Below are 26,310 nucleotides of genomic sequence, written 5' to 3' on the forward strand. Positions count from 1 at the left end.
ATTACACTAGCCCTAGGAGGCCAGGGGAACATGACCAGGTTTCCATGGTAACAAGTACAGCAGAACTTAACAGGAAAATCAATTCAGATTGAGCTTTTTTTATTTATTTAATTTCACTAAGGCTACAAAGCATGCTTTTGCTCTAAAACCCTATCTAACATTTTTTCTACCGTCACACTTAATTACAATGATTGAGGCACTGACAATGTTTCAAACAGCATTAAAAAAAACTCTTCTTCAAATATGTTTAAGCACAACAGCAATATCAAACCCTGAAAATGAAATGTGAACGTAGTGCTTTAAAATACATGGATATGTCCTGGTACATGCAGCGGAAATCATCCTCTTGGACCGCAGAAACATCTCTCCCTCTCACTCTTGCTTCTTCCCTCCCTCCTTCCCTCACTCCCTCCCTCTCCTCCTTGCTCCATCAGAGGGGCAGCAGCAGCTGTATGCAGGTGATAAGACTGTGCAGCAGCAGGAGCTGCTCTGATTGGCTGGCTGAACTCCTACACGGATGTGAAGATTGCAGGCTGCGTCTGTCAAAAGGTCAGTCTCCACAGCCGCCACCTTGTGACGTCACAGTCAACAACACTATGAAAGGCTCCATAATACCAAAGGAAGACAGGGACAGATAATTGCTTTCCCTTTCACTGCGGTATGCACAAAATGGAAAACGTCAAGAGTGCACCTACCAAGCCCAACGTCTGTGCATTTCAAAATAAATCGCATCCCTACTTAACGAGCCTCACTTTTGTTATTTCAGGTAAGCTGAATCAGGTGTGTTATATTAGTACATGGCTGGAACAAAATCCTGCACACCCAGTTAGCTATCCAGGCCACCCCTTTTCTAGACCATAAGCATCTTAGTGACAGCCAGGAGAGAGCCACACCTCCACCCTGCTGCCACCAGAAGCACTCAAACGACCTATCCTAGACCAACCCCTAGACCATACTATGCTATCCAACCCCCTAAACCATATCACCATGCTAACACTAATTGCTATTCTCTCCTGATGAGAAACTGTCTGACAGTCTGTCCGTCCTGGATGGATGGATAGATAACAATGCACACAAATCCACCACACACCGCACGTCTGATACTCACATTCAAGGGAGACATACTGTAGTGTAGGCTGAAGGGGGAAGGAGTGGTCAAAGACATGCCACTAGTGCTCTTTGTCCATGTTCCTAGGGTTAGTGTTAAGGAAGAAGGGAGAGGGGGAAGAAGAAGAAGGAGTTGGCCATATAGGGTTAGTGTTAAGGAAGAAGGGAGAGGGGGAAGAAGAAGAAGGAGTTGGCCATATAGGGTTAGTGTTAAGGAAGAAGGGAGAGGGGGAAGAAGAAGAAGGAGTTGGCCATATAGGGTTAGTGTTAAGGAAGAAGGGAGAGGGGGAAGAAGAAGAAGGAGTTGGCCATATAGGGTTAGTGTTAAGGAAGAAGGAGAGGGGGAAGAAGAAGAAGGAGTTGGCCATATAGGGCTGTAGAAAAGGGGCCAATGAAGGTTGATGTTTCATCCATCAAAACAGAGATGGAAGGTCTCCTTAAAATGATAATACTGTCAGGGAGCAGTGGTGAGGAGCACTGCTACACTATAGACACACTGTATATTAACACTAATAACAGATTTGTATCAAATATTTTTTTGAATTGCATGATTCAAGCTCAGCTTTGTTTGAATACAATTATGATATCCAACAACAACACCAAAACTGCAATGCCATTTGTTGTCTGAGATGAGTTCTTTGTCGCACAAGAAGCAGTTTCACTCCACTTGATTAGTTTACTTCAGTGTCTTCAATGTCTTGACTGTTTCCAATCAGCGTTAATGCCCCAAGTATGGGCAGAATGGCTCACGGCTTTAGTGTGAAAGTTTAATGGACTAAATGCGATTTACTGTATTTTTCTAGATTGACCACCCTGAGAGGAAGATGCATTCATCTCAGATTGAAAGGATGAAGGAGAGAAAATAAAATCCCATTGGTCAGTCAGTGGGTGCTTTAGTTTCTTTAAGTGCCTTTTTCAAGGCTTTTAAGATGGGATCAGACACTGCTGCATTCTGGGAGGTTGATTGAACATCAATTGGCCTCTCTTCTCTGTGTTTATCCTGTGTTCCAGACCATATGAGAGGCGCCAACCAAAACCCTCGCCACCTGCCACCAACACACCACGACGAGGGGACGCCTGCCCCACTGCACCATGGGTAAACACAACTCCACATCTAGGAGTGGTTTATAAACAGAAATGAATTGGTTGTTCTGCCCGTAATTATCTCACGCCGTGCTTATTACTAATCTGTTTCTTGGCCAGCTGCCATGATGGAGGCTGGCCTGGTCCACTAGTACAGCAGTGTAATCCATAAGCACTGGAAAGGCCCATTCCAGTTCCGACGACTGATACCAAAATGCAAAATACCGTAAACCCATCACTGCTTATTAAAGATTAAACCATACTTAGTACCCATCGCTCCACAGATCACCACCTAATCATTTTCATCCTAAGCGGCCCAATGGCTGCCATATTGCTCTTATTTATCAGTAAACTGTGATGTAAGAACGCCTGCTCAGAGCTCTAACTGTGATGTAAGAACGCCTGCTCAGAGCTCTGACTGTGATGTAAGAACGCCTGCTCAGAGCTCTGACTGTGATGTAAGAACGCCTGCTCAGAGCTCTAACTGTGATGTAAGAATGCCTGCTCAGAGCTCTAACTGTGATGTAAGAACGCCTGCTCAGAGCTCTGACTGTGATGTAAGAACGCCTGCTCAGAGCTCTGACTGTGATGTAAGAACGCCTGCTCAGAGCTCTGACTGTGATGTAAGAACGCCTGCTCAGAGCTCTAACTGTGATGTAAGAATGCCTGCTCAGAGCTCTAACTGTGATGTAAGAATGCCTGCTCAGAGCTCTGACTGTGATGTAAGAACGCCTGCTCAGAGCTCTGACTGTGATGTAAGAATGCCTGCTCAGAGCTCTGACTGTGATGTAAGAACGCCTGCTCAGAGCTCTGACTGTGATGTAAGAACGCCTGCTCAGAGCTCTGACTGTGATGTAAGAACGCCTGCTCAGAGCTCTGTCTGTGATGTAAGAATGCCTGCTCAGAGCTCTAACTGTGATGTAAGAATGCCTGCTCAGAACTCTAACTGTGATGTAAGAACGCCTGCTCAGAGCTCTGACTGTGATGTAAGAATGCCTGCTCAGAGCTCTGACTGTGATGTAAGAACGCCTGCTCAGAGCTCTGACTGTGATGTAAGAACGCCTGCTCAGAGCTCTGACTGTGATGTAAGAACGCCTGCTCAGAGCTCTGACTGTAATGTAAGAACGCCTGCTCAGAGCTCTGACTGTAATGTAAGAACGCCTGCTCAGAGCTCTGACTGTGATGTAAGAATGCCTGCTCAGAGCTCTGACTGTGATGTAAGAACGCCTGCTCAGAGCTCTGACTGTGATGTAAGAACGCCTGCTCAGAGCTCTGACTGTAATGTAAGAACGCCTGCTCAGAGCTCTGACTGTGATGTAAGAACGCCTGCTCAGAGCTCTGACTGTGATGTAAGAACGCCTGCTCAGAGCTCTAACTGTGATGTAAGAACGCCTGCTCAGAGCTCTAACTGTGATGTAAGAACACCTGCTCAGAGCTCTGACTGTGATGTAAGAACGCCTGCTCAGAGCTCTAACTGTGATGTAAGAACGCCTGCTCAGAGCTCTGACTGTGATGTAAGAACGCCTGCTCAGAGCTCTAACTGTGATGTAAGAATGCCTGCTCAGAGCTCTAACTGTGATGTAAGAATGCCTGCTCAGAGCTCTGACTGTGATGTAAGAACGCCTGCTCAGAGCTCTGACTGTAATGTAAGAACGCCTGCTCAGAGCTCTGACTGTGATGTAAGAACGCCTGCTCAGAGCTCTGACTGTAATGTAAGAACGCCTGCTCAGAGCTCTGACTGTAATGTAAGAACGCCTGCTCAGAGCTCTGACTATGATGTAAGAACGCCTGCTCAGAGCTCTGACTGTAATGTAAGAACGCCTGCTCAGAGCTCTGACTGTGATGTAAGAACGCCTGCTCAGAGCTCTGACTGTGATGTAAGAACGCTTGCTCAGAGCTCTGACTGTAATGTAAGAACGCCTGCTCAGAGCTCTGACTGTGATGTAAGAATGCCTGCTCAGAGCTCTAACTGTGATGTAAGAACGCCTGCTCAGAGCTCTAACTGTGATGTAAGAACGCCTGCTCAGAGCTCTGACTGTGATGTAAGAACGCCTGCTCAGAGCTCTGACTGTGATGTAAGAACGCCTGCTCAGAGCTCTGACTGTGATGTAAGAACGCCTGCTCAGAGCTCTAACTGTGATGTAAGAATGCCTGCTCAGAGCTCTGACTGTGATGTAAGAACGCCGGCTCAGAGCTCTGACTGTGATGTAAGAACGCCTGCTCAGAGCTCTGACTGTAATGTAAGAACACCTGCTCAGAGCTCTAACTGTAATGTAAGAACGCCTGCTCAGAGCTCTAACTGTGATGTAAGAACGCCTGCTCAGAGCTCTAACTGTAATGTAAGAACGCCTGCTCAGAGCTCTGACTGTGATGTAAGAACGCCTGCTCAGAGCTCTGACTGTAATGTAAGAACGCCTGCTCAGAGCTCTGACTGTAATGTAAGAACGCCTGCTCAGAGCTCTGACTGTGATGTAAGAACGCCTGCTCAGAGCTCTGACTGTAATGTAAGAACACCTGCTCAGAGCTCTAACTGTAATGTAAGAACGCCTGCTCAGAGCTCTAACTGTGATGTAAGAACGCCTGCTCAGAGCTCTAACTGTAATGTAAGAACGCCTGCTCAGAGCTCTGACTGTGATGTAAGAACGCCTGCTCAGAGCTCTGACTGTAATGTAAGAACGCCTGCTCAGAGCTCTGACTGTAATGTAAGAACGCCTGCTCAGAGCTCTAACTGTGATCAACAGTTGTTGTTTTCTATAGCTCTGCTAGGCTGGGTGACAGGCAGGCACTGTATCAGCAGGAAATCTGGTGCTCGGCCTCCTCAATAGAAAATTGCTATACTATTGTAATACTGCAGTAATACTCTGACTACTTAATTTATACTGTACATCCCTACTAAAAGAGGTGAGTGCACCTCATACAATTTATGTTTTACTCATGTTGTACAATGTAAAAGTACACAAAAAATTCTATCCCTCCCTCCATGGTTGGTGTCACTTCAAATTGAAGTCACTGAATTCAGGAAGTGATCTGAATTTTTTATTTAAAAAATTGAACAACTGAAATGAATAGCTTCTCCTGTCCAGTTTATTCAGAAGTCATGAAAATAGTTGCCCTTTTCTCAATTATTGAATTGGAAATGTAGCTTAATTTCTGAATTGACCGACTTCAATTTGAATTGACCCCAACACTGCCTCCCTCCCTCTGTCCCACATCACAGAAAAGCTGAGGACTTCAAACATCAGACAGCAATAGCAAAGACAGTTGGTTACTCGTTTACTCCAACATGCCATCTTGACATATGAATAAAATAGAAGAACAACATATCTTCTATGGTTCATATTGAGGGCTGAGTTGTGTGAACAAGATGTTTCTAACATGAAATGAAAACCCAGCAGTGCAGTTCTCAAGAGTTCATATGGCCATATAACAAAAATATCAGTGTGTTGATGTACATTTAGATCAACAACCCACCCCAGACCATCTCCTCTGCTCACATAGAAAAGGGTCCATTCTCCCCTCACCCCAATTCCACAAACTCCCCTTCAAACAGCATTCATGCTGCAAATGCACAAATGCATCCTTCAGCTCATGTTCCCATAATTCTCTCTGGCAGCCGCGTGATTAATGCACACAAGTATTGATAGTTCTGGATTGTATCCTTCTCCACACACGCACACACTCACAGTCGTGCACACACTCCCAATACCCCATCTCCCCAAGCTTTCTAGCAGCTGTGCATGAGTAGACTATGAACTAGGATCTAGTGAAAGATGAGGCTCAGCATTTCAGTTGCTGCTGCTCTGGGTGGAGCAGGAGTAAAATTATGTGCTGTGTTGTTTCATAAGGCTTTACTGCAGGATGGGAGGAATAGCACCTGCAGGCACACACACACACACACACACACACACACACACACACACACACACACACACACACACACACACACACACACACACACACACACACACACACACACACACACACACACACACACACACACACACACACACACTAGCCCAGGGATTCCTCGTAATTGTTCTGTGGTTAGATAGAGATCATGCTCTCCCTCTTTCTGAGAAAGAGAGAGAGGGAGATAACAATGTGGCCCATGCAATGCAGTGTGGACGCCTATGTTTACTAAGGAAAGCTTCAGCCTCGCCCACTCTCCTCTCCATTGTCTTCTTCCCCCTCGGCACACCAACAGAACCAGTAAGAGCTTCTTTCTGCCCTCTCTTCAAGGTTGGCCTGACTTTGGGTTGGTTCCGGGGTAATTTAACTGTCCTGTCTCTGCCTGCCTGTAGGTGCCCTCTGTCAATCCCAGCGAAAAATGGGGAGGTGTCATGAAGCTGACTAGATAAATCCCTGCTGTGTGATGATAGCTTCCTTCCTTCCCTACTCTAGCTCCTGTAAGAGCATCCCAGACATTATGGAGATTGGCTGGTTAAGACACTGATGCTATTAGCAGGCAAACTCCTTGATAAGCTTTGATTAGCACTACTCAAGTACCTTGAATGAGGGTGAGTGGCATCAGGAGCAGGAGGAGAGATTGCAGTGGCATTTAAACAGTTAGTGTTAAGTACACAGTTGTGAAGCAGCCCACATAAATGTGACTGAAAAATGTTTCCAGGGGCTCTGGTAATGCTCAGAACATTAGATGATACATTTGCATAAACCAAATAGAAAACAGTGTTTTGCAGCCAGCAGGAAATTGACTCGGGCCTTCTGCCAAGTGTTACGCAATGGACGATGGCAGGCTGGCAGTCAAGGCCAGTAAATGATGAACAGGAAGAAGACTCACTGATCATCCAGGATAGAGACTTTATGACTGCATCAGTAGAATCGTAAGGCCCTTTTCTCTGGCCACTACGATCCTTATAGAAGGTCAAATCCAGAAGATTATACAGTACATATGACTGCATTTAATACCATTATGGTATTGTACCAACACTAAGAAATAGGAAAGCTGCTCAGTATACAATGCATTCACCAATACATGTAATAACAAATGCCTTTCAACAACATTCCTTATAAGTGAGGAAGGGAAAGAGGTGATGAGAAGGAGAAAGAGGAGGAGAGAGGAGAGAGAAGGAGAGGGAGAAAGACAGAAGAGAGAAGGAGAGGGAGAGGGAGAAAGAGAGGGGAGAGAGGAGATGGAGAAAGAGAGGAGAGCGAATGAGAGTGAGAAAGAGAGAGGAGCGAGAAGGAGAGAGAAAAAGAGAGGAGAGAGGAGAGGGAGAAAAAGAGGAGAGAGAAGGAAAAGGAGAAAGAGAGGAGAGAGGAGGAGGGAGAGGCTTACAGTCATCCTTCCCCTCCAGCATTGCAGTAAGCCTGTGCCTTAATGCTTGAGGAAAGCTTTCCTTGCACCATCTCCAGCTTAATCTTCAGCTTGAAAAGATGAAAGGCACGTGTGTTTGTTCTAATGAGAAAGCACTATCTCCAGGCATCAGAGGACCAGCCTCTACTTTTCCTCACAGCAACAGTAGACAGACACTGGCCGTCATGCTCATACACAGGCCTTGTACCTGTCTGTTGGTCTGTCTGTCTGGGGCAATGTGATCTACCAGGCTACAAACTTGGTGCAAAAAGGTCTGATGCAGCAGCACTATGGAAACATCCTGACACTTAAATGAACATTTAAATATGTGCAACTGTTTGCGAACGCCAGCAAACTACATGTGTAAGATACTGTATACACCGTACGCCATTCACTCAAGACAAAGTCCCACCTCACATGGATGAATACAAGTTTCCTAGTAGGTGCAGAGTGTAGCATCGTTGGAGGAGACTGAAACCCAGAGGACCAATGCAGGGCCATGCAGAGACGTGCTCTGAATGAGACAGGTTCACTGTGCAGCAAACCCCACATCTACTTCATCCAGCAAAACAAAGAGGAGGAGTGTGAGAGAGAAGAGAGGAAGAATAAGTTATTGTATAACCATAGGACTGGAATACAAACCTGTATGCCCACATGTTGTATGCATCCCTTAGAGAGATAGTTTTGATCAGCCTTTCTCCCATCAAGGCCCCCTCATTAAATTGGATCACATGTGAAAGGTGAGAGACAAAGGCAAAGGCAAATCAGATGCAGAAGACAAAAAGATGTGCCATCCAGCCCATCCCATATTCAACAACCCCACCACTTGATACACACACATAAAGAAGCTGGAGATACATTAGGCGTCCCATATAAAAGGCAGCCGCGCTGCACTCTTTTTCTCTTTCATCTTCCTATTAGCTCTGTCAATTGTTTATCAAAAGCAGAGTGGAGCCGAGCGGCTGCCGTGAATTTGAAAAGCTGCACAGTGAGGTACATTTTAAAATGCATGACAGGTTAATGGTAAGTTAGTGGCAACATTAGGGCTTGTGAGTTGCGGTGCTCATTCAGACTGAAAACAGGGCCACTTCAAATGACTACTAAGCAGTCCTTATTTTAAGAGGTAATTCATATTGTAATTAACTTTTCAATCACAGTTGATTAATTAAAACCAGCCCTAGTCTGTAATTATACATATCCTTTCCCCTGACATGAATCACTGGAAATTCAAAGGCTTCAGATGAGACGCAATGCAAACCAGTCGCTTGTACATATTAAAATATGATTTTTAAGATATATAGGATAACACTTCATGCTAAGGTGTCTACTTTAAATGGATTATATGAAACATGAATCCATAAAATACATACAGTACCAGTCAAAAACCTTAGATTAATAATTTAGCACAGCAGTTGGATAGCTTTATTTTGTGTCAACCGAGACCAAGTCTTCTTTCATTAAAAATGTCAAGTGCAAGGCTGGCAACCGTCAGAGAAGAATAGGTTGGGTCAATCTGCTTTGTTTCCAGGCCTGGTTGATAACCTTATGCTAACATATATACAAACATATACACACACACAACCTGGGAACAAACCCCCGGTAAAGAAATAAAACACACACCTTTTAATGCCCATTGTAACCCCTGCTCATGCCGTAAACATACCCTCTCCATAACAGTGTAAGGTGCATTTGCTCATGCATCAGGACATCATAAAATATTTAGCAGGGAAAGAGCACTGATTCTGACCATGCTGCTGATGCTTCTGACAGGCTTCGTGTGGAATAAACAGGGACAATCCCATCTAGATTGTTTGTAATGCATGTAAAAGCACTCCTAAGAACTGGGTGATGATAAAACACATCACTGCTCCTACACATTATTCACCGTTACAATACCCTGGCTGTTGTGCAGTAAAAGTTGAACAAATTAAAATAAAGGTTCCATAGGAATACAATACTGCATGACCTAAATTCACTTTAAAAAAACACTAGCTATTACACATCTGCCCTATGTTATATAGTTAAGCACATCATTTAAACGAGAGAAGTCAAAATCCCACTTTCCATGCTACTCTACTTTTCAAGGCTATGAATGTGACACAGTAAAAAGTGATAACTTCTAGGTTTCACAGAGGCTAGCATCTTTTTCACTCGTCTGAATCTGCAAAACTCATGTGCAGTCATTATAGATCATATAATATCTCCTTACAGCAGCAGAAACAGTAATGCCCCCGACTAGCAACCAGTACGCACAGACATGGATCACAGAAGGGATCTTTGTGCTTGAGCAGACACATTTAAAATGTTACTAAAACATGTCCCACAATTTGCCCTCTGTCAAATGGCTTGAGGTGCGTGCTTGTCTATATTTTTTCTAAATGCACCATATAAAGCAAAATTGCCCAGAGGGTGGGCATCAATCGAACGTTTAATGTACAATATCAACCTGTGCAATGAATGATTCCAATCGAGGGGGTCGGGGGTGGGTCAAAATGACAGACAGACATTAGCCTTGCTATTACTGTTGGAGGACAGGATTCCATGGAGCTCCAGTAATGGCTGACTGAGACCACAAGCAGGTAAGTCACAGAGAGACAGAACAGTGGCCCAAGTACAAAGAGCAAACCAGGGAAGGCTTCACATGTAGAAACCTTTGGATCCATAGCACTGTCTGTGTAAACAAATCTTGTTTTGTTTGCTACACCTAAGAATCCCTCTTCTGAACTTGTAATCCAATAGCTGATTTGAAGAGTCCAAGCAAGGAATTGAACAAAATTCTGACCAAGATATAAGAATATTGTCTTACCTGAGGATAGTGAGACTGTGTCTTTCTCCCACGATACGACAGTGACGTAAGCCTCCACGGAGGCAGGGATAATGCACTTGAAGACCGCTACATTGCCTCTCATGGCTTTCTGGTCCTCCACCCGAACGGTGTAGGGCTCCCGAAATACTGAGGATAGCAAGAGGGGTGGCATTTGGAAAAAGCAAATGAAATACATACAAGAAGAAATTAAGGAATGAAAACAACAGTTACTATTTAAAAGAAACACTTACCGGCCTTAACGTGGACATCTTGACTTCTTATTTTCCCTGAAGGATTTTCAGCTGTGCAATAGTAGGTATTGTCATGGATTAGCTTACTAAAGCTGGAGGGGAGGAAGTTAAAGATCTGGAGGGTGCCATTGGAGTGCACGTGGCGGATCCCGGGCACATCGTAGATCTCCTCTTCGGTGGCCAGGTACCAGCGCAGAGAGGCGGGGGGCACCCCTGCAGCGGGACAGGGCACCAGGGTCCCTGTGGTGCTGGCAAACACTACCTCTTGCAAAGATGCATTGACAAAATATAAGCTGGAACGTAGATCTTCGCTAAAAACTGTAAGAGAGGAGAACAAAGAGAACAAAAAAAATTGATGGCATGACAACTGACTTGAATGGGTATACTACAGGCGCAGGGTCTTAATTTGATCACACTTTGTTGTTGCGAATTTTCCTGCTGAGAAAATGCAGATCAGCTTAAATTTTTATGGCTGCAGGGGCAGTATTGAGTAGCCAGATAATAGGTGCCCATTTCAAACGGCCTCGTACTCAATTCTTGCTCGTACAATATGCATATTATTGTTATTATTGGATAGAAAACACTCTCTAGTTTCTATAGCCGTTGAAATTTTGTCTCTGAGTGGAACAGAACTCATTCTACAGCACTTTCCCTGACATGGAGTCAGATTTCAGACATCTTGGCCCCTGATCTGGAGTCAGTTTAAAGGTCCCTGTGAATGCTATGAGGATACAAACACTGCTTACGTCTTCCCCTGGATGTCATTACGTGGTGACGCTTTGAATGGAGTCGATTGCGCAATCAGAGCCTCTATAAAACAGCACAACGTGTAGGTAGTGTCCCTTTTCCAGCTGCGCCTGATGCAAGGTGGACACGGACCTGCTCTTTTTCCAAGCTTTAGTTTAGCCAGTAATATTTCTCCGGTCATGTTTTTGCTCGTTATAGGTGTTAAAAACATCATAAGGTAGTTAATTTAAACCGTTTTATAGCAATTTATATCCGTTTAGTGCGATTTTGAGGCATTGCTTTCTGAGACACTTTGAACCTCTGGGCACGTTTCCAGTTCATGCCGAACGCAGTGGGCATTTCCACATGGCAAGAGGACAGCTTTCGACCAAAAGACGATTAGACCCAAGAAAGGATTCATTGCCCAAGATTCTGATGGAAGAACAGCTCAAAGTAAGAACAATTTATTATGATAAATCGTGTTTCTGTCGAAAAATGTTAATCGCTTATGCCGCCATTTTGTTAGATGTAGCTTCGCTTGGCGCAACCTGTATTGAAAAGTAAGGATAATTTAAAAAATGTAATTCAGCGATTGTATTAAGAATTAAATTGTCTATCAATCGCTGTCCACCCTATATTTTTTAGTCACGTTTATGAGTATTTATGTATAAGACTAGATCACTGTCTAATATGGCGCACAACATTTTCTGACCAGCTGGGCTACTTTTGTCATTGTCTAACCATGATTTTGGTGGCTAAATATGCACATTTTCGAACAAACTCTATATGTATGTTGTAATATGATGTTACAGGAGTGTCATCGGAAGAATTCTGAGAAGGTTAGTGAAAAAATTAATATATTTTGGCGATGATAACGATATCGCTCTCTTTGGCTTGAATCAATGGTCGGGTAACGTTTGCATATGTGGTATGCTAATATAACGATTTATTGTGTTTTCGCTGTAAAACACTTAGAACATCTGAAATATTGTCTGAATTCACAAGATCTGTGTCTTTCCATTGCTATGTGCTGTGTATTTTTAAGAAATGTTTTATGATGAGTAAATTGGTAATACACGTTGCTCTGTGTATTTATTCTAGTCGATTTGTGATGGTGGGTGCAATTGTAAACTATGATTTATACCTGAAATATGCACATTTTTCTAACAAAACCTATCCTATACAATAAATATGTTATCAGACTGTCATCTGATGAGGTTTTTTCTTGGTTAGTGGCTATCAATATCTTAGTTTAGCCGAATTGGTGATAGCTACTGGTGTTGAGAAAAAATGGTGGACAAAGAAAAATGGTGTCTTTTGCTAACATGGTTAGCTAATAGATTTACATATTTTGTCTTCCCTGTAAAACATTTTAAAAATCTGAAATGGTGGCTTTATTCACAAGATCTGTATCTTTCATTTGGTGTCTTGGACTTGTGATTTAATGATATTTAGATGCTACTATTTAATTGTGACGCTATGCTAGCGATGCTAATCAGTGTGGGGGGGGTGGGGGATGTTGTCATAGGTGTACCGACCTCGGGCTTGCAGCCATAAGAGGTTTTAATGACTTACATAAATTCACTGAAAACTCGCACTAACACACAGTTATTAACAGTATCACACTTTTCATGTAGCCTCATTTTAGCAGGCTAATAGCCTAACCACCGATCAAGTAACATTATGGACTAAAATTTCTAATCCTGTTGCTGCAGGATTCTTTTTGTCACGACTTCCGCCGAAGTCGGCTCCTCTCCTTGTTCGGGCGGCGTTTGACGATCGACGTCACCGGCTTTCTAGCCATCGCCGCTCCATTTTTCATATCTCCATTTGTTTTGTCTTGTTCCCTACACACCTGGTTTTCATTCCCCAATCTACATGTATTTAGTCCTCTGCTCCCCATCATGTATTTGTGTGTAATTGTTCATTGTTAACGGTGTATGTTCACGCGCGATACTTTTATAGTTTATGTTCAGTGTTTTTGGGCACTTTTTGAGCCTATTGTTGTACGGAATAAAAGTGCACCTGTTTACTCTACTCTGCTCTCTGACTTCGCCTCCCTTACACAGCCTTAACACTTTTGCTGTGACAATACTGGTCAAATTAAGATCCAATATACAGTACAAATCAAACGTTTGGACACACCTACTCATTCAAGGGTTATTCTTTTTTCTGACTATTTTCCACATTGTAGAATAACAGTGAAGATATTAAAACTATGAAATAACACATATGGAATAATGTAGTAAACAAAAAAGTGTTAAACAAAACTAAATCTATTTTATATTTGAGATTCTTCAAAGTAGCTTGATGACAGCTTTGCACAATCTTGGCATTCTCTCAACCTGCTTCATGAGGAATGCTTTTCCAACTGTCTTGAAGGCGTTCCCACATATGCTGAGCACTTGTTGGCTGCTTTTTCTTCACTCTGCGGTCCAAATAATCCTAAACCATCTCAATTGGGTTGAGGTCAGGTGATTGTGGAGGCCAGGTTATCTGATGCAGCACTTCATCACTCTCCTTCTTGGTCAAATAGCCCTTACACAGCCTGGAGGTGTGTTTTGGGTCATTGTCCTGTTGAAAAGCAAATGATAGTCCCACTAAGCGCAAACCAGATGGAATGGCGTATCACTGCAGAATGCTGTGGTAGCCATGCTGGTTAAGTGTGCCTTGAATTCTAAATAAATCACAGACAGTGTCACCAGCAAAGCACCACCACACCATCACACCTCCTCCATGCTTCATGGTGGGAACCACATATGCGGAGATCATCCGTTCACCTACTCTGCGTCTCACAACGACACAGCGGTTGGAACCAAAAATCTCAAATTTGGACTCATCAGACCAAAGGACAGATTTCCACCGGTCTCATTTTTTACTTTTAAAAAATTGATTTCACCTTTATTTAACCAGGTAGGCTAGTTGAGAACAAGTTCTCATTTGCAACTGCAACCTGGCCAAGATAAAACATAGCAATTCGACACATACAACAACACAGAGTTACACATGGAATAAACAAAACATACAGTCAATAATACAGTAGAACAAAGAAAACAAAAAGGCTATATACAGTGAGTGCAAATGAGGTAAGATAAGGGAGTTAAGGCAATAAATAGGCCATGGTGGCGAAGTAATTACAATATATCAATTAAACACTGGAATGGTAGATATGCAGAAGATGAATGTGCAAGTGGAGATACTGGGGTGCAAAGGAGCAAGATAAATATATAAATACAGTATGGGGATGAGGTAGGTAGATAGATGGGCTATTTACAGATGGGCTATGTACAGGTGCAGTGATCTGTGAGCTGCTCTGACAGCTGGTGCTTAAAGCTAGTGAGGGAGATATGAGTCTCCAGCTTCAGAGATTTTTGCAGTTCATTCCAGTCATTGGCAGCAGAGAACTGGAAGGAAAGACGACCAAAGGAGGAATTGGCTTTGGGGGTGACCAGTGAGATATACCTGCTGAAGCGCGTGCTACGTGTGGGTGCTGCTATGGTGACCAGTGAGCTGAGATAAGGCGGTGCTTTACCTAGCAGAGACTTGTAGATGACCTGTAGCCAGTGGGTTTGGCGATGAGTATGAAGCGAGGGCCAACCAACGAGAGCATAAAGGTCGCAATGGTGGGTAGTGTATGGGGCTTGGTGACAAAACGGATGGCACTGTGATAGACTGCATCCAGTTTGTTGAGTAGAGTGTTGGAGGCTATTTTATAGATGACATCACCGAAGTCGAGGATCGGTAGGATGGTCAGTTTTACGAGGGTATGTTTGGCAACATGAGTGAAGGATGCTTTGTTGCGATATAGGAAGCCGATTCTAGATTTAATTTTGGATTGGAGATGCTTAATGTGAGTCTGGAAGGAGAGTTTACAATCTAACCAGACACCTAGGTATTTGTAGTTGTCCACGTATTCTAAGTCAGAGCCGTCCAGAGTAGTGATGCTGGACGGGCGGCCAGGTGTGGGCTGAGATCGGTTGAAGAGCATGCATTTAGTTTTACTTGCGTTTAAGAGCAGTTGGAGGCCACGGAAGGAGAATTGTATGGCATTGAAGGTCGTCTGTGGAGGTTAGTTAACACAGTGTCCAAAGAAGGGCCAGAAGTATACAGAATGGTGTCGTCTGCGTAGAGGTGGATCAGACAAATACCAGCAGCAAAGCGACATCATTGATGTATACAAAGAAAATGTATACAAGAATTGAACCCTGTGGCACCCCCATAGAGACTGCCAGAGGTCCGGACAACAGGCCCTCCGATTTGACACACTGAACTCTATCAGAGAAGTAGTTGATGAACCAGGCAAAGCAATCATTTGAGAAACCAAGGCTGTCGAGTCTGCCAATAAGAATGTGCTGATTGACAGAGTCGAAAGCCTTGGCCAGGTCGATGAATACGGCTGCACAGTAATGTCTCTTATCAATGGCGGTTATGATGTCGTTTAGGACCTTGAGCGTGGCTGAGGTGCACCCATGACCAGCTCTGAAACCAGATTGCATAGCAGAGAAGGTACGGTGGGATTCGAAATGGTCGGTGATCTGTTTGTTAACTTGGCTTTCAAAGACCTTAGATAGACAGGGTAGGATGGATATAGGTCTGTAGCAGTTTGGGCCTAGTGTCACCCCCTTTGAAGAGGGGGATGACCGCAGAAGCTTTCCAATCTTTGGGGATCTCAGACAATACGAAAGAGAGGTTGAACAGGCTAGTAATAGGGGTTGCAACAATTTTGGCAGATCATTTTAGAAAGAGAGGGTCCAGATTGTCTAGCCCGGCTGATTTGTAGGGGTCCAGATTTTGCAGCTCTTTCAGAACATCAGCTATCTGGATTTGGGTGAAGGAGAAATGGTGGGGGCTTTGGCGGGTTGCTGTGGAGGGTGCCGGGCAGTGTCCATTGCTCGTGTTTCTTGGCCCAAGCAAGTCTCTTCTTCTTATTAGTGTCCTTTTATAGTGGTTTCTTTGCAGTAATTCAACCATGAATACTTCATTCACGCAGTCTCCTCTGAACAGTTGATGTTGAGATGTGTCTGTTACTTGAACTCTGTGAAGCATTTATTTGGGCTGCAATCTGAGGTGCAGTTAACTCTACTGAACTTGTGCTCTGCAGCAGAGGTAACTCCCGGTCTTCCTTTCCTGTGGCGGTCCTCAAGAGAGCCAGTTTCATCATAGCGCATGATGGTGTTTGCGACTGGAACTTGAAGAAACATTCAAAGTTCTTCAAATTTTCCCGGATTCACTGACCTTCATGTCTTATATTAATGATGGACTGTCATTTTTCTTTGCTTATTTGAGCTGTTCTTGCCATAATATGGACTTGGTCTTTTACCAAATAGGGATATCTTCTGTATACCACCCCTACCTTGTCAAAACACAACTGGTTGGCTCAAATGCATTAATAAGAAAATAAATTCCGCAAAGGAACTTTTAACAAGGCACACCTGCTAATTGAAATGCATTCCAGGTGGCTACCTCATGAAGCTGGTTGAGAGAATGCCAAGAGTGTGCAAAGCTGTCATCAAGGCAAAGGGTGGCTACTTTGAAGAATATAAAATATATTTTGATTTGTTTAACACTTGTTTGGTTACTGCATGATTCCATATGTGTTATTTCATAGTTTGGATGTCTTCACTATTATTCCACAATGTAGAAAATAGTAAGAATAAATAAAAACCCTCGAATGAGTAGGTGTTTCCAAAGTTTTGACTGGTATAATATGTATGTTTACTTGTAAATACATCAGGACAGTAGTTATTTACTTGGCCATGATGAAACCAATAAATGCTTTTGTTATGGACCTGATGTTTACAGTGTATTTAATATGGACCTTTTTAGTCATCATCTAATCCTTGATACCGCTTAAATCATATTCATTACATAAAAGTAAAATAACAGGCCTTGCTCATAGACAACATTGAACATGTATGCTGCTTTGGTTGAGCAGGGGAGCAACAAGGGGGAAAGAGTGTTCATGATGTAAAAGTATGTGTCGTTACGTGGCTCCCTTGGAAGGGAGAGAAACACGAAGTGGGACCAATTAGCATCAGGTGGCTCAGTGCTAATTTCTAGGTGGTTGATTACTGAGTGGTGTATAAACTAGGTGTACAAAACATTATGAACACCTGCTCTTTCCATGACATATTGATGTCACTTGTTAAATCCACGTCAATCAACGTAGATGAAGGGGAGGAGACAGGTTAAATAAGTATTTTTAAGCCTTGAGACAATTGAGCCATGAATTGTGTATGTGTACCATTCAAAGGGTGAATGGGTAATACAAAATAATAATAATAATAAATGCCAAGATTTAAGTGCCTAAATATTGTATGGTAGTTTGTGCCAGGGATGCTGGGTTTTTCACACTCAACAGTTTCCCATGTGTTTCAAGAATGGTCCACCCCCCAAAACACATCCAGCCAACTTGACACAACTGTGGGAAGCATTGGAGTCAACATGGGACAGCATCCCTGTGGAACGCTTTCGACATCTTGTAGAGTCCATGCCTCAACGAATTCAAGCTGTTCTGAGGGAAAATATTGGTGCAACTCAATATTAGGAAGGTGTTCTGAATGTTTTGTACACTCTGTGTATAACTACTCCTGGCTGAGCATGATCCTGTGCCTGCCTGCTGCCTAGCCTACCTCTGAATCTTTGTCTGGTGTCAGAGTCCGTGCCTAGCAGTAAATGGCTTACCAGTGACAGCTAGCTAGGCCTCCCTGGGGATAAAACATTTTAGCACTTCATACATTTCTAACAAGGTTTCAAATCGCAGTGGTTTCCACCCTCTCTATGCTCCAGCGGCTCTGGCCCGCAAAGAGATACACACAACCATCCATGCACACACGCACACACAAATACAAAATAAAAACGAATAATTACAACAACAACAACAAACGTCCATATTGCTCTACTCAGCTGTTTCTGATGTGAGAGTTTCTGTTCAGTCCAGAGGTAAGTTGGCTTCAATGGTAACCACTCTGACTTATCAGTTGAACCCATTTACTGTAGTAGGCGTGAAAGAAAACACACTCCTGTATAACCAGTGGCTCATCCATAATTATATTTCTTAGGGGACACTATGAGTCAGTCAGACAGTGTTGTCTATGGCAGAGAGTCGGCCTGAGAGTCCCTGGCTGTGACTGAGATCATTCCTTAATGGGTGATGGAGGCGCTTGCTGAGCATTAGCCTCCTCAGACTGATCAATCTGTCAATGGCAGCCATACACACATAGGACAGACGATAGGGGTGACTCATGATGCACACCCACACATATGATTTCACAGACACTTTAGGGTATCCTGAGTCTAGCTGCATTACGCCCATGACTTCCAACAGAAGGCTTCTCTCTCTCTCTCTCTCTCTCTCTCTCTCTCTCTCTCTCTCTCTCTCTCTCTCTCTCTCTCTCTCTCTCTCTCTCTCTCTCTCTCTCTCTCTCTCTACTAGCATCAGCAACATACTGTAGCTACAGGAAGGTTTGAATTGTGTCTATGAATGACCTAGGCTTATCCATTGAAGCCCATCATGATTTGCCCAATAATAAATAAATAACATTGATTGAGAAAAAAAGCAGTTCTATCAAGATTGTGCCTGTTTAAATATTTTAAAATGGAGTGAAAATCGTATTGCTCTGTATGGGTCTGTAGCTGCGTTAAAGACTCAATTGTAAAATAATACATCAAAATCCTATCAAATTGTAATTCATTCCTTTTCAGCTGGGGCTAAACATAGAACCCTTATTTGTGGCCTATTGATAATACAGCCTCAACCTGTAGGTGTGCTAATATTAATGAAAAATCCTCTTTGAAATCATCAACGTGTATTTATTTATTTTTATTTAACCTTTATTTAACCATTGAGACCCAGAGTCTTTTTTCAAGGGAGTGTATAGGTAGGTGTCTTAAATAATTAATCAATAATTGGTGATGTTGTTCATATTTTAGAAACATTACAATCCCTATTGCATTGATTAAAAAGTAAGATATGTTGAATATAATATTTGACGCCTTTCTAAAATTCTCTGTCACTGAAACATTTCTGTGTTACAGATATTTGGTGGTTTATCAAGAGCAATCAGAGCCAGTGACTGAGAAAGAACACAGATGCAGCACACATTACATTTCTAAAACTAGTGGCACAAGAAGTCCTTTCCAGTCATTTCAAACAGAAAAAACACTGATGAATACAATTCCCAAACAAAAAGCCATCTCTTAATTTTGACTTGAATACCTTGTTAATTTACACTGGGAGTACATATTTAATCTATCCTACTGAGCCATTTACTTTATGATGGTATTCTTATATTTTATTATTTCTTATTGTTGTTGCATTGTTGAGAAGGAACCTGCAAGTAAGCATTTAGTTGGACGATGTATACCATGTGTATCCTGTACATACAACTAATAAGACTTAAAACTCATAAAAGAAACTCAATTTAGCACAGTGTAGTCATAACAAAGATTGGTTTGATAAGACCAACTGCAGAGAAGTCAAAGGTCCTTGTGGATCTAATCATACTGAGTATCATGTCACTGCACTGCTACACCCATTCCTTACCAAACAGGTCTACATGAGTTCAACCCAGGTACAACCTCCTCAGAAGCCCCACAAAGCGTCATGCTTCTCATGCCCGAACAACTCCTCTCAAACCTAACCACTTACTAAATAACCACAGAGGAAATGTGTAATTGCCATAATTTTTCATGAGCTGAACCATAAAGTCTAAAGAAGTGACACTGTTCAATAATGTTATATATGCATCCATAATAATCCAAGCTTTTTTTCTATCAGCAAAGCTGGAGGGAGAAGAAAAAAGACAAGGCCACTTCATCGCCACCGTCTTTTTTCATTGAGAAGGGGGGAGAATTCTATTTGGGAATATAAATCCAAAACATATGAGATTAGCAAATGTTGTAGATGTTGGAGAGCCCAGAGATGGGAATCTAACCATGAAAACAAACAAGGAAAATGTTTATGCCAGAGGCACATGATGCTTTGCGTGAGGACCACATATATGACCAAAAATATTTGGACACCTGCTCGTCGAACATCTCATGACAAAATCATGGGCATTAAAGTGGAATTGGTCCCTCCTTTGCTGCTATAACAGCCTCCACTCTTCTGGGAAGGCCTTCCACTAAATGTTGGAACATTGCTGCAGGGACTTGCTTCCATTCAGTCACAAGAGCATTAGTGAGGTCGGGCACTGATGTTGGGCGATTAGGCCTAGCTCGCAGTCAGCGTTCCAATTCATCCCAAAGGTGTTCAATGTGGTTGAGGTCAGGGCTCTGTGCAGGCCAGTGAAGTTCTTCCACACCGATCTCGACAAACCATTTCTGTATGGACCTCGCTTTGTGCACAGGGGCATTGTCATGCTAAAACAGGAAAGGGCCTTCCCCACACTGTTGCCACAAAGTTGGAAGCACAGAATCGTCTAGAATGTCATTGTATGCTGTAGCGTTAAGATTTCCCTTCACTGGAACTAAAGGGCCTAGCCCAAACCATGAAAAACAGCCCCAGACCTATATTCCTCCTCCACCAAACGTAACAGTTGGCACTATGCATTCGGGCAGGTAGTGTTCTCCTGGCATCCGCCAAACAACAATTTGCAATCTATTATCCTTTTACTTCAGTATTGAAATTACGTCAATTAACATCAACATTCCATAGCACCAGATGGCTCCTCTCTCATTTTAATATGAAAATAACTCTCAATCACGCTGCCATTATGCAACTGCCTTGTTGTGATTTTTGGATGTAATGCTTAGCATGATTATTATCTGCGCACAAAACAAGCCCCCATATTAACATATAGGTGCAGTGTGAAAAACCAATGTTTACACAACACAGTTGTCATGAATATGATTATGAATATAAATATGAATATTCAAATTTGTTGAGTTAAGCTGATCAATCAAAGGCAGTAGAATTCATCAGCTGACAGACAGGTGTAATCAGCCATCACAGAGGGCTTTCAGGACTATGGAGGCGCTTCATTTAATTCAACGTGCAATCGATGCTGATGGAACAAACACTAACAACATGTATGCATGCTTTAACTCCTTACTGCCTCCCTCTAATGAATACAGCCACATGTACAGTTTATGTACTGCATTTGCTTGGATGTTTACTGTTTAAATTGAAATCATCCATTAGTGCTATTACACATTTTGCCCATCATTTTATCATGAGCTCATCTGACAGACATAGAGAGCAGAAAAAGAGATAAAAAAATAGGGAGATCCAGAGAGAGTTGGATGGTGGACTAATCAGTTGGGTCCAAGTATTTTATAGGGCACCCATGTCACGTATGGTGAGCCAGTGGCCCGTCGTCCGGCTCTCAGTTGGCATGGGCATACGGGGCAGAGCAGGGCATGGGCACACGGGGCAGGGTGAGGTGGGGCGGGCAGCTGCTGCACTGTGACAGGCTCTGTCAACCAGGAACGCTGGGTAATTAAAGCAGCTCTCTGTGCTGTGCCTGGGGGGTGGCCTGGGATCAGGAGCAGAGACAGGAGACGGGGAAGAAAAGGAAAGAGGTAGGGGGCAATGAGGGGGGTTATCCAATGTGAGTAAGCATTCTCCTCTTTCTGCCCAGGGGCTACACACAGGGCTTGTACAGGAACTTGCTAAATGACAGTCTCCCAATTTGCTTTCATGAATATTAACCAGGACATGACAGAAGAAAGGGGCCGCTGTCTGCTCTGCTCTGCTCTGCTCTGCTCTGCTCACTGGTGATATGCAAAGACAGATCCATCGTCTGATGTCAGAGGAGTAGGATATGATAAAGCGGAGCCCCACGGTGCACCTCTCTAGATCTACTTTTATTTTCATGTGTTAAATGGGTGAGAGTGGATGTCTCATTAATAGAGAAGGAGGCAGCAGCAGCATATCTCAGTAGGGAGAATGTCAGCGCTCCAGACGTTGATGTCTAAATCATGCTGCTGATGAACCAACGGGAGGAAGAGAATCTGATGGGGGATTACAGTATACTGTATACCAAACTATAGCAACTCCCTCTGCTGCTACTACAGCTGAATAAAAATACCAGGGTAAAAATAATACTATTTTGTGGTGCAATACGAACATTAAAGTGTGGAGAAAGAGTTTCTTTGAGGCATTAACCGAGCAAACTATTTGCATATTCAATCAATTGTATTCTCATGAGAATACCAAATTCTTAAAATGACTCAATGATTGTCCTCCTCAGTGCCCAGACTTTTCAAGGCTGATTCAAACTGCAAGCCACACTGATAAGGGAATACTAAGGTTTATTTCCATATTTCTCAAGAAATTGGTAGTGCAGCATTTTCATATTGGGTCGACTTTCCACAAACAAATTAACATAAATTAAAACAACATGGTGTATTTATGGAAAGCTGAAGCTAATCCCCTTGACAAATCCTGTGAGCGTCAGAGTGAGTAGCATGGGGGAGTCAATGCGTGTCGACTAAACTTAACCACTGCTTAAACCTACAGAGATAATGCCAAGATGTTAGACCATCTTCATTTAATGATATAGTAGACCAACACTGGGTGGCAACCTTTTAGATGAGGAGGGCATAGTCACACTGGACTGTATGAATAAAGAAAGAACAGTGAACCTTTTGAGTATAGTATGCTGAATCCTTCTTATTGTCATGCCCTGACATTAGAGAGCCTTTTTTATTCTCTATTTGGTTAGGTCAGGGTGTGACTTGGGTGGGCAAATCTATGTTTCTATTTCTTTGTTGGCCTAGTATGGTTCCCAATCAGGGGCAGCTGTTTATCGTTGTCTCTGATTGGGGATCATACTTAGGCAGCCCTTTTTCCCACCTTAGATGGTGGGATCTTGTCTATGTCTAGTTGCCAGCGAGCACTACATAGCTTCACGTTTCGTTGCACTTTGTTATTTTTGTTTGTGAGTTTCATCGGAATAAAACATGTGGAACTCTATGCACGCTGCGCCTTGGTCTACTCATTTCAACGTCCGTGACAGAAGATCCCACCACCAAGTGACCAAGCAGTGTGCCCAGGAGTGGAGGACATCCTGGACCTGGGAGGAGGTAATGGCAGGGGACAAGACCCTGCCATGGAAGCAGGCGGAGGCAGCGAGAGAGGAACGGCGACGAGACCAGGAATCAAGGAAACGACGGAAGCCCGAGAGGCAGCCTCCAAATTTTTTGGGAGGGGGCACACGGGGTGGCGAGCGGAGCAAAGGTGGGAACAAGAACCATCTCCCTGTAATTACGATGAGGAGTTGGTCACGGTTCAGATACCATGTTTTCCGGTTCTGCGCACCGTGCCTCCAGTGCGCACCCTTAGCCCGGTGCGTTATGTGCCTGCTTTCCGTACTTGCCGTGCTAAGGTGAGCATCTGTCCAGGACGGATTGTGCCGGCTCAGCGGTCCAGGTCTCCAGTGCATCTCTTCGGCCCAGGATATCCTGCGCCAGCTCTACGCACGGTATCCCCAGTTCGCCAGCACAACCCAGTGCGGCCTGTGCCAGCTCCCTGCACTTGCCGTGCTACAGGGGGTATTCAGCCAGGACGCGTTGTGCCAGCTCTACGCTCCAGACCTCCAGTCCGCGTCCACGGCCCAGTATATCCTGCACCGGCTCTACGCACTATGCCTCCAGTGCGCCTTCACAGCCCAGTGCGTCCTGTGCCAGCTCTCCACACTTACCGAGCTAAAGTGGGTATCCAGCCAGGACGCGTTGTGCCAGCTCCACGCACCCGGCCTCCAGTGCGTCTCTCCAGCCCGGTGCGTCCTGTGCCAGTTCCACGCACTCGGCTTCCAGCGACGGTCCCCAGTCCGGAGCCTCCAGCGACGGTCCCCAGTCCGGAGCCTCCAGCGACGGTCCCCAGTCCGGAGCCTCCAGCGACAGTCCCCAGTCCGGAGCCTCCAGCGACGGTCCCCAGTCCGGAGCTTCCAGAGACAGTTCCCAGTCCGGAGTCCGCGACGATGATCTACGGTCCGGAGTCCCCGGCGACGATCCCCGCACCAGAGGCGCCACCGAATTGGGGGGAGTCTCAAGCGGAGCGGGGTCTGCGTCCTGCACCGGAGCCTCCACCGGGATGAAATGCCCACCCGGACCCTCCCCTATAGATTCAGGTTTGCGGAGTCCGCACCTTTGGGGGGGGGGGGGGGGGGGGGGGGCGGGGGGTACTGTCACGCCCTGACCTTAGAAAGCCTTTTTTATTCTCTATTTGGTTAGGTCAGGGTGTGACTTGGGTGGGCAAATCTATGTTTCTATTTCTTCGTTGGCCTAGTATGGTTCCCAATCAGAGGCAGCTGTTTATGGTTGTCTCTGATTGGGGATCATACTTAGGCAGCCCTTTTTCCCACCTTAGATGGTGGGATCTTGCCTATGTCTAGTTGCCAGCGAGCACTACATAGCTTCACGTTTCGTTGCACTTTGTTATTTTTGTTTGTGAGTTTCATCGGAATAAAACATGTGGAACTCTATGCACGCTGCGCCTTGGTCTACTCATTTCGACGGCGTTACACTTATATCCTTTGTCGGATTCCTTTGTACAGGAAATGCTACTGTACTGAACAACCAGTTAAAGACAGCATGATTATGGTGGCCCAGAGGGCGATTGTGTACGGTGTGCTGCACGAGTTTTGCGATTTCTAATGGTCACACCCATATTGATCAGGCCACACCTTGCCACAGCCACCAAACGGGATCAAACATACCGCAAAGGCTGTTAAAAAACGCAGCGGTAAACCGAACTGAACACACCCCAGGTCAAGAGGACATGGGGTCAACGGTATTTTGACAGACAACCCTGCTTAGCTTCCTCACACAGAGTTAGAATAATTGAGTATATTACATACTGTTGATAGCGTAGTTTGAGGGTTCTTTAGATGGTGGATGGATGACTGTCTATGTAGACAAACACTGGAAGGAGACTGATTACTCTTCTGCAGAATTAATGATGAACTGACCACAGGTGTAGGGCATCAATGATGTTGTCCTGCATATACTCATCACTGCCAACCTGCATGCTCGCTATGGGAACAGCATCTTCCAGAGTGATGGAAAACGTAGACATACTACAGTGTGGAGGTGAAATTATAGAGAAAACTAAAATAGGCGAACAGGTGAAAAGGTCAACAAAATCAATTTAAAATGCCAAGGTGATCATAAATCATGTAGCCAATGTAAAATATGTTGCAAATGCCCCATTTATTGTTAGACAGTGATGTAACACCAGCTGAGAAACCAACAGAAGTGATCACATCTTGTTGTTATTTCCATTGATCCACATTCCACTGTTGTTAAACAGAAGTCAGTCATGAACAGCTGGCGTTGTGAAGTGTGTCAGTGCTAATGTCACAACAGCTGGCTCCTGTCATCTTATTAGCTGCCCCATAACCAGGGCCCTTTAAATATGCTATGTGCCACACTCACTTAAATACTCCAGACATATTTAACAATCGTTATAGATGTATTATATTAAACATTTATCACATCCAAACAGTAAAGCAAACATGTTTATTTAACACTAAGGAGCACAGCATGTGTTCCCTGAAGAATCCCCCAGCCAACCTGCCTCCTCCTCTCTTCTCCGTCAATCCCCTGTTTGCTTTATTATCCCCCTTCCTCACTACACACCATCCCTCCAAAAAATACATGTTCTAGGGTTGTCTCTTTCTCCTGTGTGTTCGCTGTGTGACAGGGGACGTTAGCTCTGTAAAGCCAGCCAGCCTAGCAGACGCAAATGTATTCAGAGCATTTAGTACTCCGGATTAATCGAATTATAATGTAATCATCTGATCAAACAGCAATTAGCATAATCACTTCTGGGGAAAGGCTGATAGAGAGAGGGAAAGCAACACATAATAAAGCTCAGGCTAGCAACACTAATGAGACATTTACCAGCAGTCACAAAGTTACTGATTCCTGGGGACACAGATTCTTTAAATAGGAACCACCTCTTTTTAGAGGTGCAACTGAGCATATCAAAACATCAAATTGGTAACTGATCCAAATTCATTGGAATGCAGGCTCATTCATACACTGTGGTTTGTGTCTCTTTCTCTGTATTCTGA

General features: G+C 43.9%; 1 protein-coding gene across 1 annotated transcript in view; it reads right to left on the reverse strand.

Annotated features, from left to right (window-relative positions):
• The window catches only part of LOC120018520 (Down syndrome cell adhesion molecule homolog), a 137,920-nt gene extending 112,658 nt beyond the window's left edge, over nucleotides 1–25,262 (reverse strand). The window contains exons 1-4 of the mRNA XM_038961747.1: nucleotides 25,204–25,262; nucleotides 21,584–21,765; nucleotides 10,562–10,879; nucleotides 10,311–10,457 (exon numbers count right to left, since the gene is read on the reverse strand). Coding sequence (XP_038817675.1) covers nucleotides 10,311–10,457; nucleotides 10,562–10,879; nucleotides 21,584–21,765; nucleotides 25,204–25,262 — 706 coding nt within the window. The remainder of the gene's footprint in view (nucleotides 1–10,310; nucleotides 10,458–10,561; nucleotides 10,880–21,583; nucleotides 21,766–25,203) is intronic.
• Between the last annotated feature and the right edge of the window lie 1,048 nt (nucleotides 25,263–26,310).

Source organism: Salvelinus namaycush, chromosome 23 (assembly GCF_016432855.1).
Source record: "Salvelinus namaycush isolate Seneca chromosome 23, SaNama_1.0, whole genome shotgun sequence".
NCBI classification, from domain to species: domain Eukaryota; kingdom Metazoa; phylum Chordata; class Actinopteri; order Salmoniformes; family Salmonidae; genus Salvelinus; species Salvelinus namaycush.